Source organism: Lepisma saccharinum, chromosome 29 (genome assembly GCF_977018435.1).
Source record: "Lepisma saccharinum chromosome 29, izLepSacc3.1, whole genome shotgun sequence".
Taxonomy (NCBI): domain Eukaryota; kingdom Metazoa; phylum Arthropoda; class Insecta; order Zygentoma; family Lepismatidae; genus Lepisma; species Lepisma saccharinum.
The window spans coordinates 35,349,614-35,367,224 of record NC_139257.1 but is presented as its reverse complement, the minus strand read 5'-3'; the positions used below and the strand labels follow the sequence as shown (position 1 = coordinate 35,367,224).

At 36.7% G+C, this 17,611-nt stretch overlaps 1 protein-coding gene across 5 annotated transcripts in view; it reads right to left on the bottom strand.

Moving 5' to 3' along the window:
* The window catches only part of LOC145981633 (uncharacterized), a 247,787-nt gene that overhangs the window by 9,658 nt on the left and 220,518 nt on the right, over positions 1 to 17,611 (bottom strand). The window contains exons 5-8 of one of the 5 annotated variants that reach the window (XM_083115018.1): positions 13,110 to 13,236; positions 10,352 to 10,424; positions 2,738 to 2,842; positions 1,264 to 1,379 (exon numbers count right to left, since the gene is read on the bottom strand). In XM_083115018.1, the coding sequence (XP_082971144.1) occupies positions 1,321 to 1,379; positions 2,738 to 2,842; positions 10,352 to 10,424; positions 13,110 to 13,236 (364 nt within the window). In that variant the 3' untranslated portion in view covers positions 1,264 to 1,320. Of the gene's footprint in view, positions 1 to 1,263; positions 1,380 to 2,712; positions 2,843 to 10,351; positions 10,425 to 13,109; positions 13,237 to 17,611 lie in introns of those variants that run through there. The other 4 variants (XM_083115017.1, XM_083115020.1, XM_083115019.1 and 1 more) reach the window with 4 other exon arrangements.

The following is a 17,611-nucleotide window of genomic DNA, read 5'->3' as shown; positions in this document are numbered from 1 at the left end:
TATTCCAAGCTTTTTGTCAGGAGTGTATATGGGGGGTGTATACACACACACCCTTCAATGCAATAAAACTTCAACAGTGAGATAGAATTTTGTCTTCTTTCTCGACTGAACTCGTCAAGGCTTCTGCCCCCTTAATCAGAGGGTCTGCGCACGCCTATGATCCGTGCAACTGTCTCGGGAATCCGTGACGCACGGTCGCCTATAACGGTAAAGAAGGGGAGAAAGCTAGTGGGCGGAGCAAAGCGTGTCACTACTTGCGCAGAGATTTGTTTTCGTTCCTTGCTCCACTGATTCCCGGGAAAGTGTGTGTATGCCTCCACCGTGAATCGAACCCGCGACCCCTTGATTACAAGATGATGTTACCAGTACACCATCGGATAGGTCCATTAATACAGGGTGTTTTTCTATACATGGCACCATTTTGTTTTGTGTACAGAAAGTAGAAAATGCAGTATGTAGGTTTGATACTGGTGTTTTCAGGAAGAAGAGTGTTGGAGTGGCGAGAACCATATTCGAAAGCATTGTTGCATCCTATCATTCCACAAAACAGGACGCCGCACAAGTTCAAATGGGCTTTGCAGAATAATCGTGCACCCATATGCAACCGTTGCTGAATGTTGGTTTTTGTTTATTTCAGGTGAGGTGTTTTGAAGAAGCGTGTGATACTGTATGATCACCGTATGTTGTCTAATCGTTATCCCCAAGTGCACGTGAAAGGGTTTGAATGGCCACCAATGTCACCGGACATGACCCCCCTGTGACTATTTTCTTTGGAGTTACCTTAAAGACAAAGTATTTCAGACTAGCCCTACAACAATTCAAGAACTGAAAAATGCCGTAGAAGCAGAAATATTCATATTTCTGAGGACACAATAGCAGCTAGGGTCAGGTTGCGCCATGTACGTGATAGGCAAGGGACACACATTGAACATATTTTGGTTTAAACTTTCAAGTCTGTAGAACATTCCACTGATGTTTGAAAGGTGTATGACACTTGGTTCGAAAATTATGGCTAATTCCAATGGTTCCATGTATAAAAAAAATCACCCTGTACTTTGCATAGTTTCCCTGGAGTCCCAACAGAGATACTAAGCCCCTAAATTTTGGGTGAACATTTGAAAAATTTAGCACAACATTTTTTTTAAGCATCAGATCGACCTGAAGTCACTTATGCAAGTCTCGAGCCTTTACCAATCCTCTGTTCCTGAAAAAAAAAATTCCACAGTACATTTTTTTTTTATCGAATCTGAAACTATACTTAAATTTAAGCAAAGATGAAATTCATTGTAGTTACGTAGAACTGTAATTGCAGTTTGTAGTCTACTGAAGACAATGGTTTTTACTCCAAGCTTCTAGGAGTATTGGGTTTCCACAAAAGTCTAAAATAGACAAAATGAGCATGTGTTATAAAACTAACAAGGTCACCAGTAGTAAACAAAAAATAGTAGAAATAAACATTGAGTCAGCGTAAGCAAACACAACAACTATTTTTCAAAATAGTTCAGCTACTACTAAATTATCAAGGGAAGTACACGAAAGAAAGTACTTTTTTTTAAAAAAAAAAATACGTGCCATAAATTATCTTGACTAGCCTAACCCATTCTGGAAACTTTGGTAATCTTCAATGAATTGCTGAATGGAAAGCGGTGGGTGAGACCTGCCCACGCCTTGCATGCCAATGTAATGATGATGAAGCAGCTGATGGTACAAATACAATGAAAAATATTCATGCGTTGCCCAGATTTCTTGCCATATGCTTTTTTCTACCCGCGCATTTGTATCGTCAAAGGTTGTGTAAGTTCACCATATGCTCAAATAGGCTAATCGGGACTGGGCCTACAGTTTAAAGTGGAATCCGAAGGCTCCTTATCTACAAGGAGACTGTTATCACCATTGCGTCAATGCAGAGGCCCTTGATTTATAACCTTGCAAATAACAGGCTAAGGGAGCCACCACACAGTCTTGATATTGCAGTAAACTTGTAATCAAGAATCTCACTTGAAAACTGTAGGGTGTAATTCTGATCATCTTTTGGTACATAAAGTGGAAAGAAAACTATTTTTACAACCACAATTATAGGCACCTCAGGCTATAATTTTACCAGGGATGTTCAAAAACTAATGTAACTCTACATCATTATCTTCGAAGCATTCTCTCGGCTGAACTTTACTCAAGGTTTCCACTAGTTTTACAGGAAAACCAACCCGATACTTTCCCATGAAATTTTAAAATAATTTCCCAGACTGTCATGCTTTTGCATGCTAACAAGTAAGTGTTACTCAAGGTTATTTAACACTGTGCAAAATACATGAGCAGAAATAGATAGAATGAAAGTGAAAAAAATAGTTATCTGACTTTTCCATTCATGGGTTAATTTCGAGTTTCCAAGTCAGTGATAGAATTGTGGGGCTGATTTCCCTGACTTTTCCAGAATTTACAAGTCAGTGATGTAATTGTAAGGCTGATTTCAATGACTTTCCCAAAATGTCCCAAGTCTGTGGTGGACTTGTGGACTGATTTCTCTGACTTTCCCAGAATTTTCAAGTCAGTGTTGGCATTGTGGGGCTGATTTCTCTGACTTTTCCAGAATTTCCAAGTCAGTGTTGGAATTGCGGGGTATGTGCGGACAGGTCTCAACCCTGGCACCAATATCCGGATGCCCAGTGCCCAGTCGTGCTTGGCCCGATCACACTGTGCGCCCCAGAAACTCACGCCTGTCCTACCCTTCACTGTTTACCGTCAGGCCAGTAGGAGTACCGCATCGCCGTGGCGCTGTCTGTATCGTGGCGGCGTCCACACGACGAGAAAGTGGTGCCAAATCCTGATGAGGCGTTGGTTGCTCCTGAAAGAGAGAGGTCGGCTTATGTCCCTGGTTACATATTAACAGGGAACGGATTTATATGTAAATACATATTGATGTATGAAGCTGAAATGAATTATATTTTGTATTATCTTTGCACAGCATGTAAACTCGAAAAATTCAGTTTTTATTTTCCATATTTGTACACTTCTCCAAATGTTACTAGACCGCCCTGAAAATTTTCCAAGTCCAGAAATCGTTCATTTGGCAACACAGCTCTTTGAAAACGCTACTAGGTGAGAAACCCTGTCGTGAAAGATTGACATTCTTTTTTAATAATATGAAGTCAGAAACTATAATTGATCAACATATTAATAGAGAACAATACGGAAAACTTGAGTATGAGGAATAATTTAAGAGAATAATTGCGATTCGGCATGTTAAAATTGGAATCAGAGAAACTGTTGTGAGGTTGGAAACACTGCACTCGCTCTTGCAGCGCAATTTGCAGCGAAAATGTGTTCGTCGCATAGAAAAGTGGTAGCTTGAAGAATCATCAACATGTTTCAAAGCATTTGCTACAAGCGAAGTTGTAGAGTATTGGTAAAGTGCTCGCCTCACAATATCCTTTCTTTCCCTAAGAATTAAGGGTCGCGGTTTCAAATCCAAAGCTCTCCAATTTTTTCTTTACTTTTTAAAATTATTTTTGTTCTATTTTATTTTTCCATTTTTTATTTTTTTTGTAAGTATGTCATCAGACACATTTAGCATGAAGTTTAGTAATAATTTAGTAATATTTTGAATAATTTTGTTTCAGAATGTTCGCAAAAAATAATTCTGTGTTGAAATCGACGAATGTTTGCAGCAGGTCAATGCATTTGTTTCTTCTTTCTGGCACTAACATTCATCAATTTGGATCGAAAAGTATCTAAATTGTTGTCGTATTCCAACAAACAAAGAATGTGCTCACTATGGCTTGGAAGTTGATGAAGATTCATCTTCTTTTCTGAGCCTACAAAACAATTCTAAACCGAATATCAGTTAGTTTACCTTCAGCTAGATCCAGAAAATATTAATTCTTTGCGTTTGTCGGCCTTTTTTGGCTCTTAGGTAATCTTCAGTAGTTTTTGTCTTCTTTGTAACATTTTACAAAATTTGAAAGCTTATTTTTCTCCTTCCTTCTTGTTTCGTGAATTTTAAGTGCATTTGCTTGCATAACTTGTAGATTTAAATTTCCTGACATGGTCCTTTTAGCAAGTTCGTCATTAAACAAATATATTGTCAATGGAAAAGCACAACTATCATTCTCAAGTTTGGCAATGCATTAAATAATTTATTGTGATTAACTTATTTTTCTTACACCAAACTTAAATACGTTGTGTGAACCCTACTTTGAGATTCCCTCGCTAGCCCCTGCTTTCGCTTTAACCTGTGCTTTTTAAATAAAATTAGACACAATATTTAAGAAGATAGGGTAAAGGAGGGGAAGTTCACCTCCGAAATGCTTTTCATTTTTTCCTTCTAAACGAATTGGGGAAGGACAAAATTTATACGATACAAAAAGTAGTCATTGTGGATTTTGAGGAATATAACAATTACTGTGTTACTTACACTTATGAGGTAATATTAAAAATTCTAAAATGAGATAAAGTGGCGAAATTCCCGCCACATGCTGGGAAATTCGCCATATAACTTATGTATCATTTTATCGTGATTTTAAGTGTGTGAAATACAAAGATGTTGCCAATAAGGCAGACAACAAAGTGTAAAAGACCTACAAATGACAATACAAAAAGATACAATACAAACATGTTTAAGAAACATAGCCCTAAATGTTCATAAGCATTGTGAACAAGTTGTGTGTGAAAGATCGCATGTAAGAAGGGAAATTCGACACATTTTCTGTTACTCTGGCGAATTGACCAGCAAATGCATGATCAAAAGAAAACAACTTATGTTTACTTGTGCATGCACGCTTTCCAAAGCAAATCTTTTCACGACATTCTTAAGGTTTGAGGTTACGATATCAATAATTAAAAGGAAGAAAAATAATTCTTATCTGCCACGAAATGACAATTTCCAACGTAGTATTGAAATTCGCCAACTTTCTTTGCCTTCTGTGTAGACGCAACTGCTCATTCCAAACTGTACTGCTTGCTTGCTAATTCGCTCACCACACTGTAGTGTTCAGTGTAAACCAGGCACATGTTACTTGATTTTTTACAAGCATCAGTGAGTTGTTTCCAACCTATAGTTTCTATCTACGATTACAAAAACCACAAGTACGGCGAAATTTCCATCTTGGCGAACATCCCTTCTTTTACCCTATAATCTTTTATACGCCAATCACAAATGTATTTCACTGGTCAAGAAAAAGCACAAGTATCATTTTCAAGTTTGGCAATGCATTAAATTATTAATTGTGATGAATTTAGTTTTCCTACACCAAACTTAAGATACGTTGTGTGAACCTTACTTTGAGATTCCTTTGCTAGCCTCTGCTATCGCTTTAATCTGTACTTTTAAAATAAAATTAGTCAAAATATTTAAGAAGATATAATCTTTTATTGTAGATTAGGCACACACAGGAGATGTACTACGTAGAAATTTTCAGCGGAAAAAGCAGGCTCTACCAGGACTCGAACCCGGGTGTCGGGCATACCGTGCCATTTCTCTAACCACTGAGGTACCGAGCCGGCATGGTCTTGCCTGATATTTCGTGCCAGAGGCCTGGGTTCGAGTCCTGATCGAGCCTGCATTTTTCGCTGAAAATTTTAAAGTAATATAATCTTTTTTACGCCAAACACAAATGTATTTTCAGTTGCTGGCCATCTACTCTATCGTGGATGATCCATTTTCAAAGTAGGTGAATGATTGATCTGAAATAGTTTCTGTTGAGGTTTGAAATCTATCTTACGACCTCTGTCACACACGATACCACTACTACACACAAACCACTTGTACTCAACGTCAACTATTTAGGTCTTTTTGTTTAACAAAATCTCGTATTCGTAAACACTACTAGTTATGCGAAACGTGCGGGGAATTACTAATGGATGTGCAAGTAGTGCGTTATTGTGTTCAGAAGTTGAAGGTCCTCAGAAACTGAGAATCAAGAGCGGGCAAGCACAAGCCTTTTCAATATCACAAGTAAGAGAGAGAGAGAAAGATACCTCACAAACCAAGCTGGGTATTTACAATTTCATTTTGCGTGATTTGAGAAATACGGATACGACAATTTGTTAAATTAAAACATCTATGCTGTGGGACAGTGTTGCCACAATATGAGGGCACAATTTCCCTTTCCAAGGGGCAACATTTCCCTTTTTGGAACAATTTTTCCCTTCACCTAAGCAAATTATATAATAATAATAATTAGAAGTAGTAGCACAGATAGTAGTAGTAGCAGCATTATTAGTGGTAGTTGTGGAATTATTCGTTAGAATAAAAAATATTTAAAAAAAAAATCACATTTCAGTTTCATCACTTCCTGACCAGATGTCCCAGGTTTGAATCCTGGTCAGGAAACTATTTAATCGTTAATCCTCATCGTTACTATTTATCCAAAGATGCATAAAATCAACGTACAATAAACTTAAAAGGCCTCCTCGATGGCGCAGTGGTAGCGTCGTTGCCTTGTAATCAATGGGTCCCGGGTTCGATACCCGGTGGAGGCACATAGTGGTTCGGATCCCACTTTAAACTGTAAGTCCAGTCCCGATTAGCCTTTCTGTGCATAAAGTGGACTTAAAACAACAAATCAATCAATCAATCAATCAATAAACTTAAAGGAGCAGAAACAAGTAGGAATAGAAAAATAAATAACATAAAAAATGGGGATATGAAATTCGAAATTAACATAACCTGTAGTAATGCAGTCAGATGACTTTAAAATTTTCCTGCAATTCTGGTATTTTTAATCTCACTTTTGGCTAAAATTTCGGTCCGAATTTCCCTGCAAAAGGGAAATTTCCCTTCATGTGGCAACACTGCTGTGGGATTGTCATTGTTTGGAACTTTGCGTTCAGTACTAGTGGCATCTGTGGTGTAGTGGTAACGTGCTCGACTTGTGTGACAGTGGTCGTAAGCTCGATGCCAAACCATTGCAGAAACTTTTTCAGAAGGCGAAGAGGGTTTCACGAAATATTTATTCAGATTCATTGAAATGACGTTGATTTCTTCCAAGACTTGGTAACCTTAAATTCCAGACAGCGATCTAAATTGAAGCAGACAATCAGATACCACGTGACATACGCAGAAATCAGATAGGAAACATAGATTAGCCTTCGCTAGGGCTCGGAGGCTGATGACTTCTAGAATAATCTTAAAATAATTCAAAATGGTATAAAATACTTTTCGCGCTGAAAATGAAAGCTCTGCTTCTCAAATAAATTAAAAGAGAGTCGTTGAATAATTCGCTGTTTGGTGATTTATAATAATAAACTACTGAAGCAAAGGGCCATAAGCAGTGCTAACTTAGTTTCCTTTAACTTCAAATTTACATAACATGCACTGCAACTTTTTTTGGCATAAATCATTCACCTCCTTAGAGCGTGGATCTTCCACGATACACTAGACGGCCAGCAAGTGAAATACATTTGTGATAGGCGTACAAAAGATTATAGGGTAAAATAAGGGATGTTCGCCATGATGGAAATTTCGCCGTACCTGTTTTTGTAATCGTAGATAGAAACTATAGGTTGGAAACACTCACTGATGCTTGTAAAAAATCAAGTAACATGTGCCTGATTTACACTGAAAACTACAGTGTGGGGAGCGAATTAGCAAGCAAGCAGTACAGTTTGGAATGCGCAGTTGCGTCTACACAGAAGGCAAAGAAAGTTGGCGAATTTCAGTACTACGTTGGAAATTGTCATTTCGTGGCAGATATGAATAATTTTTCTTCCTTTTAATTATTGATATCGTAACCTCAAACCTTACGAATGTCGTGAAAAGATTTGCTTTGGAAAGCGTGCATGTACAAGTTAACATAAGTTGTTTTCTTTTGATTATGCATTTGCTGGTCAATTCGCCAGAGTAACAGAAAATGTGTCGAATTTCCCTTCTTACATGCGATCTTTCACACACAACTTGTTCACAATGCTTATGAACATTTAGGGCTATGTTTCTTAAACATGTTTGTACTGTATCTTTTGAATCAGTTTTGTATTGTCATTTGTAGGTCTTTTACACTTTGTTGTCTGCCTTATTGGCAACATCTTTGTATTTCATACCCTTAAACTGACGATAAAATGATAAATAAGTTATATAGTGAATTTCCCAGCATGTGGCGGGAATTTCGCCACTTTATCTCATTTTAGTATTTTTAATATTACGTCATAAGTATAAGTAACACAGTATTTATGTTATATTCCTCATAATCCACAATGACTACTTTTTGTATCGTATAAATTTTGTCCTTCTTCCCCAATTCGTTTAGAAGGGAAAAAATGAAAAACATTTTGGTGGCGAACTTCCCTTTCTTTACCCTATCTTCTTTAATATTGTGACTAATTTTATTTAAAAAGAACAGGTTAAAGCGATATTAGAAGCTAGCAAGGGAATCTCAAAGTAGGGTTCACACAACGTATCTTAAGTTTGGTGTAAGAAAAATAAGTTTATCACAATTAATTATTTAATGCATTGCCAAACTTGAGAATGATAGTTGTGCTTTTCAATTGACCCTATATTCATTTAATGAAATAATTGCTAAAAGGACCATGTCAGGAAATTTAAATCTACAAGTTATGCAAGCAAATGCACTTAAAATTCAAGAAACAAGAAGGAAGGAGAAAAATAAGCTTTCAAATTAAGTAAAATGCAACAAAGAAGGCAAAAACTACTGAAAATTACCTAAAAGCCAAAAAAAAGGCCGACAAACGCAAAGAATTATTTCTGGATCTAGCTGAAGGTAAACTGACTGATGTTCGGTAGAGCATTGTTTTGTAGGCTCAGAAAAGAAGATGAATCTTCATCAACTTCCTAGCCATAGTGAGCACATTACTTGTTTGACCAAATACTATCTGTTGGAATACAACAATTTAGGTATTTTTCGATCCAAATTGATAAATATTAGTGCCAGAAAGAAGAAACAAATGTATTGAGCTGCTGGAAACATTCGTCGATTTCAACACAGAATTATTTTTTGCGAACATTCTGAAACAAAATTATTCAAAATATTACTAAATTATTACTAAACTTCATGCTAAATGTTTTTACAAAAAAAAAAAATAGAAAATGTTTTAAAAATTAAAGCAAAATGGAAGAACTTTTGGTTTCAACCCGCGACCCTTAATTCTTAGGGAAAGAAAGGATATTGTGAGGCGAGCACTTTACCAATACTCTACAACGTCACTTGTAGCAAATTCTTTGAAACATGTTGATGATTCTTCAAGCTACCACTTTTCTATGCGACGAACACATTTTCGCTGCAAATTGCGAGATTCTCTAATTTTCGCTCATTGCACAGTACTTTGCAAGGTGTTGTTATATTTTATTTGCATAAACTATTCGTAATTATGGCCTTTCGTGTTCAAACTTCACAGCGATTTCCTCTAGGTGTACCAAGAGCGAGTGCAGTGTTTCCAACCTAACAACAGTTTCTCTGATTCCAATTTTAACATGCCGAATCGCGAGTATTCTCTTAAATTATTCCTCATACTCGAGTTTTCCGTATTGGTCCATTGGTGAAAATGACTAAAACGTACAGTAAAACCTCGTTAATCCGGACTAATGGCCGGGGGAATAAGTGGACCGGTTTAAGTCCTGATTAACTGACATAAAATAACCTAAAAGAACAGTAGACAGTGCATTAAAACTCCGTTTATAGCACCAAAACATGTTTATTATGATGTGTAAAAAGGGCATAAGCCTAAACACACTATATAGTACAGTAAAATGTAAAGCTATATCTACTGTACATACAATGCAGTACGTACGACGAATGCGATTGTTGACCTCTAGCCACATTTTGCCTTGACTTTTGCCTGTCCGGATTAACGAGGTTTTACTGTATTTACAGAATTACATATTTAGCACATTTTTACTACATATAAATCAGTTTCCATATAACATCAATGCATGCATAAACGCGGTCAAACTCAAGAACCTGTACAATAAATTCATGAAAGAGAATATTCGTACACTTCTAAAACCAGCCATGAAGCTATGGTGGAAGTTGCCATTGAAAATTTGTTATTAAAATCAACTTATCGCCGTGGAGTTATGCAACACACACAACGCCTTACAGGGAAACGAGTATTTCAGGATCAAGGTCTTTATTGCTGGTGACTGTACATAATCTTGTATTTTTATATTCATCATTAATGACATTGGTTTGAAGGGGGAGTATCGTGTAAAGAAATTTTATTATTGTAACTACAATGCAAAGCTACTGATGATGTCGATAGAATCTGCCTATGGTATCGTCTCGACTTTCTCGTTCTCGGTTCCGACAAGTCTCGGAGGCTTGGTGTTGTCTCGGTATCATACTTCAGTGCAAAGGCACAGTGTATAAAATACTAGGAACATTAAAAATGCTCTTGAACTTACCGAGGCTTGAACTAAACTGGTTGTAACCATTCATTGGCGAGATGTGGACCTGCTGCGCTAGCTGAGATTGGACCTATCAAAGAAAATAGTGCATTACTAACATAAGCTGACCGGATTTTTAAAACAAAACAGGATAATTTTTACATTTTCCTGAAGGAAAAGCTGGACGGTAAAATGTACGCATTTTAATATAAAAACAGTTTTCTCATAAATACTTGTTTGACAATTAAATACTGTGTAAATAACTTGCATCATATGCACTACACTTTAGTCACTTAGAATTAGAAGACATTCATTGATATTTGTCCATGAACGGATCTTCTTCAGTATATCCTTATTCTGAAGCAATATTTTGTAAAGTTCGACCCTTAAGGAAAATGCTTACGTCTAAAGCAGACCTAATAGAGTGAATAAGTATGTTACTGTTATAATTACGGAAAGGATTTTAAGGTGCAAAATTATGGATGGGAAAGAGCAAAAAAGGTTGGTAAGAATGAAGCAGTGGCGTATACTGCGTCCAAGATCTGGGCCATCTCACTATGTCAGGTGAAGCTATGAATAGAAATAAATTTACCAACTCCTAATAAATCAGGTTGCCAACTCATAATAAAGCAGGTTGCCAACTCATAAGAAATCAGGTTGCCAACTCATAAGAAATCAGGTTGCCAACTCAAAAGAAATCAGGTTGCCAACTCATAAGAAATCAGGTTGCCAACTCATAAGAAATCAGGATGTCAACTCATAAGAAAACAGGTTGCCAACTCATAAGAAAACAGGTTGCCAACTCATTGGATATCATGTTGCCAACTCATAAGAAATCAGGTTGCCAACTCCAGAATCAGCATCATCATCATCTCACTGATATGAGTAATAATATTTACAATTTCTGATCGATTTTTCTCCTGTATTTTATTCTCCACGCTTCAGGCTTCGCATATAGCCTACCTAGCCTAGAATATACGCTCCTGGAATGAAGAATATAGAGAATTTCTCCAATTTCATTAATATTTGGTATAGTAACCAATTTTGGCCTTCTAATCACGAATGTGTTGTTAAAATGCGGGGATCACGTGTGCAAATTGTACCTTATGCATGGGTAGCCCCACAAACCATTCACGGATAGCCCCATGAACCATTTCCGGTAAGGTTAGGTTAGGCAAGCTTAGTTAAAAAAAATTCGTAAAACAATGCGATACACTTCTAAAAAAATCCACTTATATCTGCTTTTTTCCCGATTTCCACACGTGACCCCCCCCCCCATTTTAACAACAGATTCGTGATTAGAAGCCAAAATTAGTTACTATACCAAATATTAACGAAATTGGAGACATTCTCTATATTCTTCATTCGCTCCAAAATGTTTTCGAAAAGTTGAAAAAAAAAAGTGCTCTTTTTTTCTCCGCCTTCTATATATAATGCGCGCGGACCGCAGAGAGAACTGTGGTTCTGCCGAATAGGTTTTGTTGAAGTTTGTGTTTTGAATTGTGGCTTTTGCTACATTATCTTGGGAACTGTTGGGGCTGTAATTATTATATTATATACTTTTATAGCTCTTGTTCTGCTCTACAAAGTGAGACCATAGAATTTTATGCAGCTGCTCAAGAAGAGTGAAAATCAGTTATTTTCCTGTCCAATTTTTTAACAAAACATGAAAGAAAATGAAGAAAAAAGGTGCTGAAACATCAAAAAGGGATTAAAAAGAGGATAAATATTCTTATCTCACGAAAAGGTGCAACAAAGTGTGTTCATTTTACTTGATTTCATGTCCTAAAATACATGTCACAAATGATCGGTATGAAAACAGCTATATTTTTGGGAAGGTGCTGCACTTTAAAATCCTTCCCCTAATTATAATAGTTATATTATAATGGATTCATTACATAATTTTATTCCAGGTTTTGTTTCTCAGCGTATGTATTTATTAGTAACTTTATTAAGACTTAACAATATTTCATTCAATAAAAATCGTAAAATCTTTAAAAATTATATTCCTTAATAATAATAATGAATGAAATTAAACTACTAATTAATAATCTATTTAAAGGGTGATGAACTCGTATTGGTTTTGTCATTTGCATTTTGTAAATACTAGGAATCCAATTGCTATTATTGCATAAATTATTCCTAGAACTTAACAGCTGCAATGCCATGCTTTATAAATACGCTACGTATTACAGCCTTTATATCAATTAACCACATATCATTAATTATCCTGAGAATATCATCATAGAACTCAAGAGCGTATATTCTAGGCTAGCTAGGCTATCTGCGAAGCCTGAAGTCTAGAGAATAAAATTCAGGAGAAAAATCGATCAGAAATTGTAAATATTATTATTCATATTCAGTGAGATGATGATGCTGATTCTGGAGTTGGCAACCTGATTTCCTATGGGTTGGCAACCTGATTTCCTATGGGTTGGCAACCTGATTTCCTATGGGTTGGCAACCTGATTTCCTATGGGTTGGCAACCTGATTTCCTATGGGTTGGCAACCTGATTTCCTATGGGTTGGCAATCTGATTTCCTATGAGTTGCCAACCTGATTTCTTATGAGTTGGCAACCTGATTTCTTAGGAGTTGGTAACTTTATTTCTATTCATAGCCTAGGACCACGTGACATAGTGAGATAGCCCAGATCTTGGACTCAGTATACGCCACTGATAGAACTAATTAGGCTATAATTAGCCCATTAAATCTAAACCTACAAAAATTACCAATAAAAATGAAAATATTAAAATAATTTAAGGCTTGAACTTACCTGCGAGGGTAACTGCGTGTACGGGTTGAGGGTCTGTGTGGGCGGTGACCTAACTGCTGCAGACGCACTCTGGCAGGACGCGTAGCTGAGTTGGGGGTTCTGCACTGGGGGCAGCGGCCACGCACTACTGAAAGAAATGCACAAAAGAATGGACCAACATATTAGAAATCCTTTAAGCTTTCTAATCAGCGAGTTTAATGTATAAAATCAGAGTAATAATTCGAAATCAGAAATTCCGCCAATTAACCATTTATTTTCCAGAACAATGCTAGACTTACCTTAATATTGTGCACAGCATTTTTCTCAAAAGGAAATAAAAAAACAAGGAAAGCCATTTACTTAATCTTACTGTTACGGTTATATATATATATATATATACAGGGTGTCATTTTAATGGCGCCCACGGACCACGGAAACGTATAGAGGACATCAAAACAAACAACTTTTTTCAGTAACATTTTTCTCGTTGGTGCGTCGTTTCGACGCTACAGTCGTTCAAAAAAGCCTGTTTTGCCGCCTGAATGCTGGCAACCACACACAACATTTGATTGCATTTGTGACGCCATATCCCGTCGTGAAGCGATGCGTTTCAGGGTTGCCAGGAACACACATACTCTGTGAAAAATGACATAGCTACAATCAGCCACATTATGTACCGTAACACAAAACGAGAATATACGTTCTGTAACCCAACAGGAAGTAAACAAACGATACGAAAAATAGTAGGAAAAAAATAGAATTCAAGTGAAAGTGGTCATATCGAATTTTGTCTCAGCTTACACGTCAAATATTTGCAAATCTAGTTACCAAGTTGACATCTACAATTTAGTCTATCCACTTCGTCCTTCTGATATATTGTTGTCTGTGACACACTGAACAGATGACAAAATAGAAATGAAGGAACTCAAAATTCCAAAGGTAAGCAACAGATAATATAATGTATATTCAGAGCATTATGAGGCAAGTGGTAAAAATGGTTGAAAATACAGGGATATAAGTAGTAGTAATACAAGCTCTAAGACGACTATGTGTTTATCTATGCACCGGATACACATGTAATAGTTTGCAAATGTGAACAGGTCAGTATATTCGCTACTGATTCATCATTAGATTGTTACTGTGGTTGTACTTGTTTTAGCCGTAATGTAACAACGTGAACCTCGGATACTTCCGTTATCAGCACAAAAGTAGCATAAGGCATCTGGACACAAACCTGTAGGTATCAACCTTGCAACGAGATTTGCAAATATTTGACATGTAGTTGGGCGTAAACAGCCACGTGTAAGCTTTAAGTCCAATAAAATTTATTGTTGTTGATATTTTAGATGTAGTCCGAGACAAAATCCGACATTGACATTTCATTTTTAATACGTTTTTTACCATTTCTCTTATCGGTGGTTCACTTCCCCCTTCCCCTGAGATGACTGCTAATCTTCTGGCTGGTAGGCTATGATGTTCGGTCTGCTCGACGCGTTTCTCGCTTCGTTTTACAGTTAATAATATGGTTGGTAGTTTGTCATTTTTCACAAAATTTGTGTGTTCCTTGCAACTCTGCCGTGCGCTGTTTCGCTGCAGGATATGGCGTCACAAATGCAATCAAATGTTGTGTTGGGTTGCCAGCATCCAGGCGGCAAAACGGTCTTTTTTGAACGGCTGTAGCGTCGAATCGACGCACCAACGAGGAAAATGTTACTGAGAAAAGTTGTTTGTTTTGATGTACTCTATACGAATCTGTGGTCCGTGGGCGCCATTAAAATGACACCCTGTATATATAGCCCTATATATATATATATATATCGTCGGTCCAATGACATAACGACCTATCTCATTTTTTCCAACTTTTCAGGAGAAGCAAAAAACGTTTTCGCACACACTTTCGTAGATGTTTGTGAGAAAACTATTTACCCCATAACAAATTTTGTTTTGTCATTAAATTGTATTATGTTTCTGCTGTAAAATAGTGTGGTTGAATGTTACATGTGTTGCGTTACGTGCTTGAAATTTCATAATTTCTTGACATACGTCGGTATGTCAGATCAAAATAATTACTCACACAGAAATATCTTTGAGATACGACATGCAAATTAGTATCAAGTTACAGCTTCATGATTTGAGAAATCTTCTTTTTTAGTCAAAATATGAGCAAAACTATATAATATTTACGTATGATGTTATTGCTCATGACGCTTTTTTTTGTTCAAAGTAAATGGTTATTTTTATTTTGAAGTTCTTTAGATTTACATGCTTGATTTAAGTACGTGTACAAATTACAAAACTCTTCACAACAAGTACAATTAAAAAGCTATACATGAGTATATGTAGCTATAATTTGGCTACATAAACATCAATAAAACATTTCTGTGGAATAGAGAACAGATTCAGTGATTCAAATTTGCGTAAAAGTTTTTGAAGTCACTGTCTAGAACAACGGAAAAAGGACCTTCACACATTGGCAGTAAATCTGCACATTTCTCTTGCGCTATTTTCACAGATTCTTTGTTCAATGGAGGTGACATTCTTGCAGCTATATCTTTAGTATTACATCTCTTTACTACGATTTTTGCGGGATTCTCTTGCAGTAAACTTGTTTTTATGTATATAGTATCTGGCTTGTTGCTCTGCAATCGTAGTACCACGAATATCATTCCAACTGAACTTAATACCATCATCGGTCTTCTTAAGCTGGAAAAGCCTCAGATCTTCAGCAATTGCCTTATAATTCAGAAAATCTTCCATCTGCTTTGTGTGCACGATGTAAGGATGGTTTCTTCGGGCTAGTTTTATGATGGGTACAAGCTGAGAGGGGACAAATATCTCTCCAACTTTACGTAACAATCTGGAGATTGCACTGTGCGCAGTCTCCCTCGTTTTCCACCTGATGAGGCTCAAAAACATTTGAGCACAATTTATTTTATATTCTCTGCTTTTAGCATTACATGCATAAGCGCAGCCACCACAATCCTATTCTTGTTTTGGCCAACACAACTTTCAGCATATAAGTGGACTGTATTCTTCTTTTCTTGTTCCACTTTCATTAGGTACTGGTAAAGACATGTTGCTATTTCACATGATCCACGCTTGCTGATTACTTCATGCCACAAGAAACCATGACAATTGTTCGTGTTCAGTTCATAGACAGTGAAGTTGTAGTTAGCCAGACGTCTGTTGTAGAAAACGGATGAATAGTTCGACATAGGCAAGTGAAAAACTTGTTGCAGATCAAATACAGCAGAACAGGTCGCTGTAGTCTTACTTATTGCTTTCAATTCTCTCACTTTACTTTTCTCTGCAACGTGCTGCTTAAATTTATCTTCTAGCTTCATTTTATCTTCATCAGATCCCGCATTGTACATAATGCATAATCCACACTGATGATTTTTGGGTTGATGAAATGCAAGATTCATACCCTTGAAAACATTTGTGTATGTTTGCAAAGATGCTTGACATGTTGTGTCGATCTCTTCCTTGTACATCTCATATATCTTCACAGTTAAATCAGAATGCAGTTACTCCTTTGTTGAATATTTTCTACAATAGTGAGACTCCATTCGTGGAAAGCGATTTATGTGATCTACTATACTCCGTTTCCTCTCGTCATTTCCTTTCAAATGTTTGTATCTTCCACCTCGTTTTTCAGTTAGTAATATGCCTGTTTCTTGAATGTTGTTCACTGTCGTACGTATAAATCGTTCGCTAATTCCAAGAGTATTCAAAAACATCTTCTTGCAAACCTTCAGCCTTCTTCCATCCAGGGAAAGATAGCAAAATTGTGTTTTTTGTACGTCTCGATGCTTGTTTTGTGGTTTTTTGTCTCGTATCTTCTACATCAACGTGTCGTGCTACGTACTTCCTCTGACGTTGGAAGTTTCCAAGATGGAAAAATAAATTTAAAATAATTATTCATGATTTCTCATTGTTCTTCCGTACATAACATTTTCTTCCTTTGTGGGTGCAGTCTGTGCAGGAGGGTTTCAGCAATCTTCTTTTCGTAACAACCTTCCCTGTAGTTGAACTATCCTCTGTTAGACCGTTTCGCTATTGTTAAGATTGTGACCGCTGATTTGTAAATACTGAAATATACATTTCTGCATTCCTTTATTTTCCTCTTTGTGAGTCTATTGGCCCCGATTGTTGCATTTTTCTGCTGTAAGCAAAAAGAGATACGCCAACTTGCGAAACAGTTTAGGATTTACTTTATCTGACATAACGACGGAAGTCAAGATACGCCGCTATGTCATACAAAATTTTTTAACAAATTGAGATACGCAAAATCAAAAAATATTCATAACTTCCTTATTAATTGGATTTGAGTTACGCCGATTTGCCAGGTGATGCAGGGCACCGGTATGATCACAACGATGTTAATAACTCAATTTCGCAAAAAAATGAGATACGTCGTTATGTCATTGGACCGACGATATATATATATATATTATACACACACACACACACAGTGGCGGCGATTGGTTTCCAAAACCGGGGGAGGGGGCAATTTGCCAAAT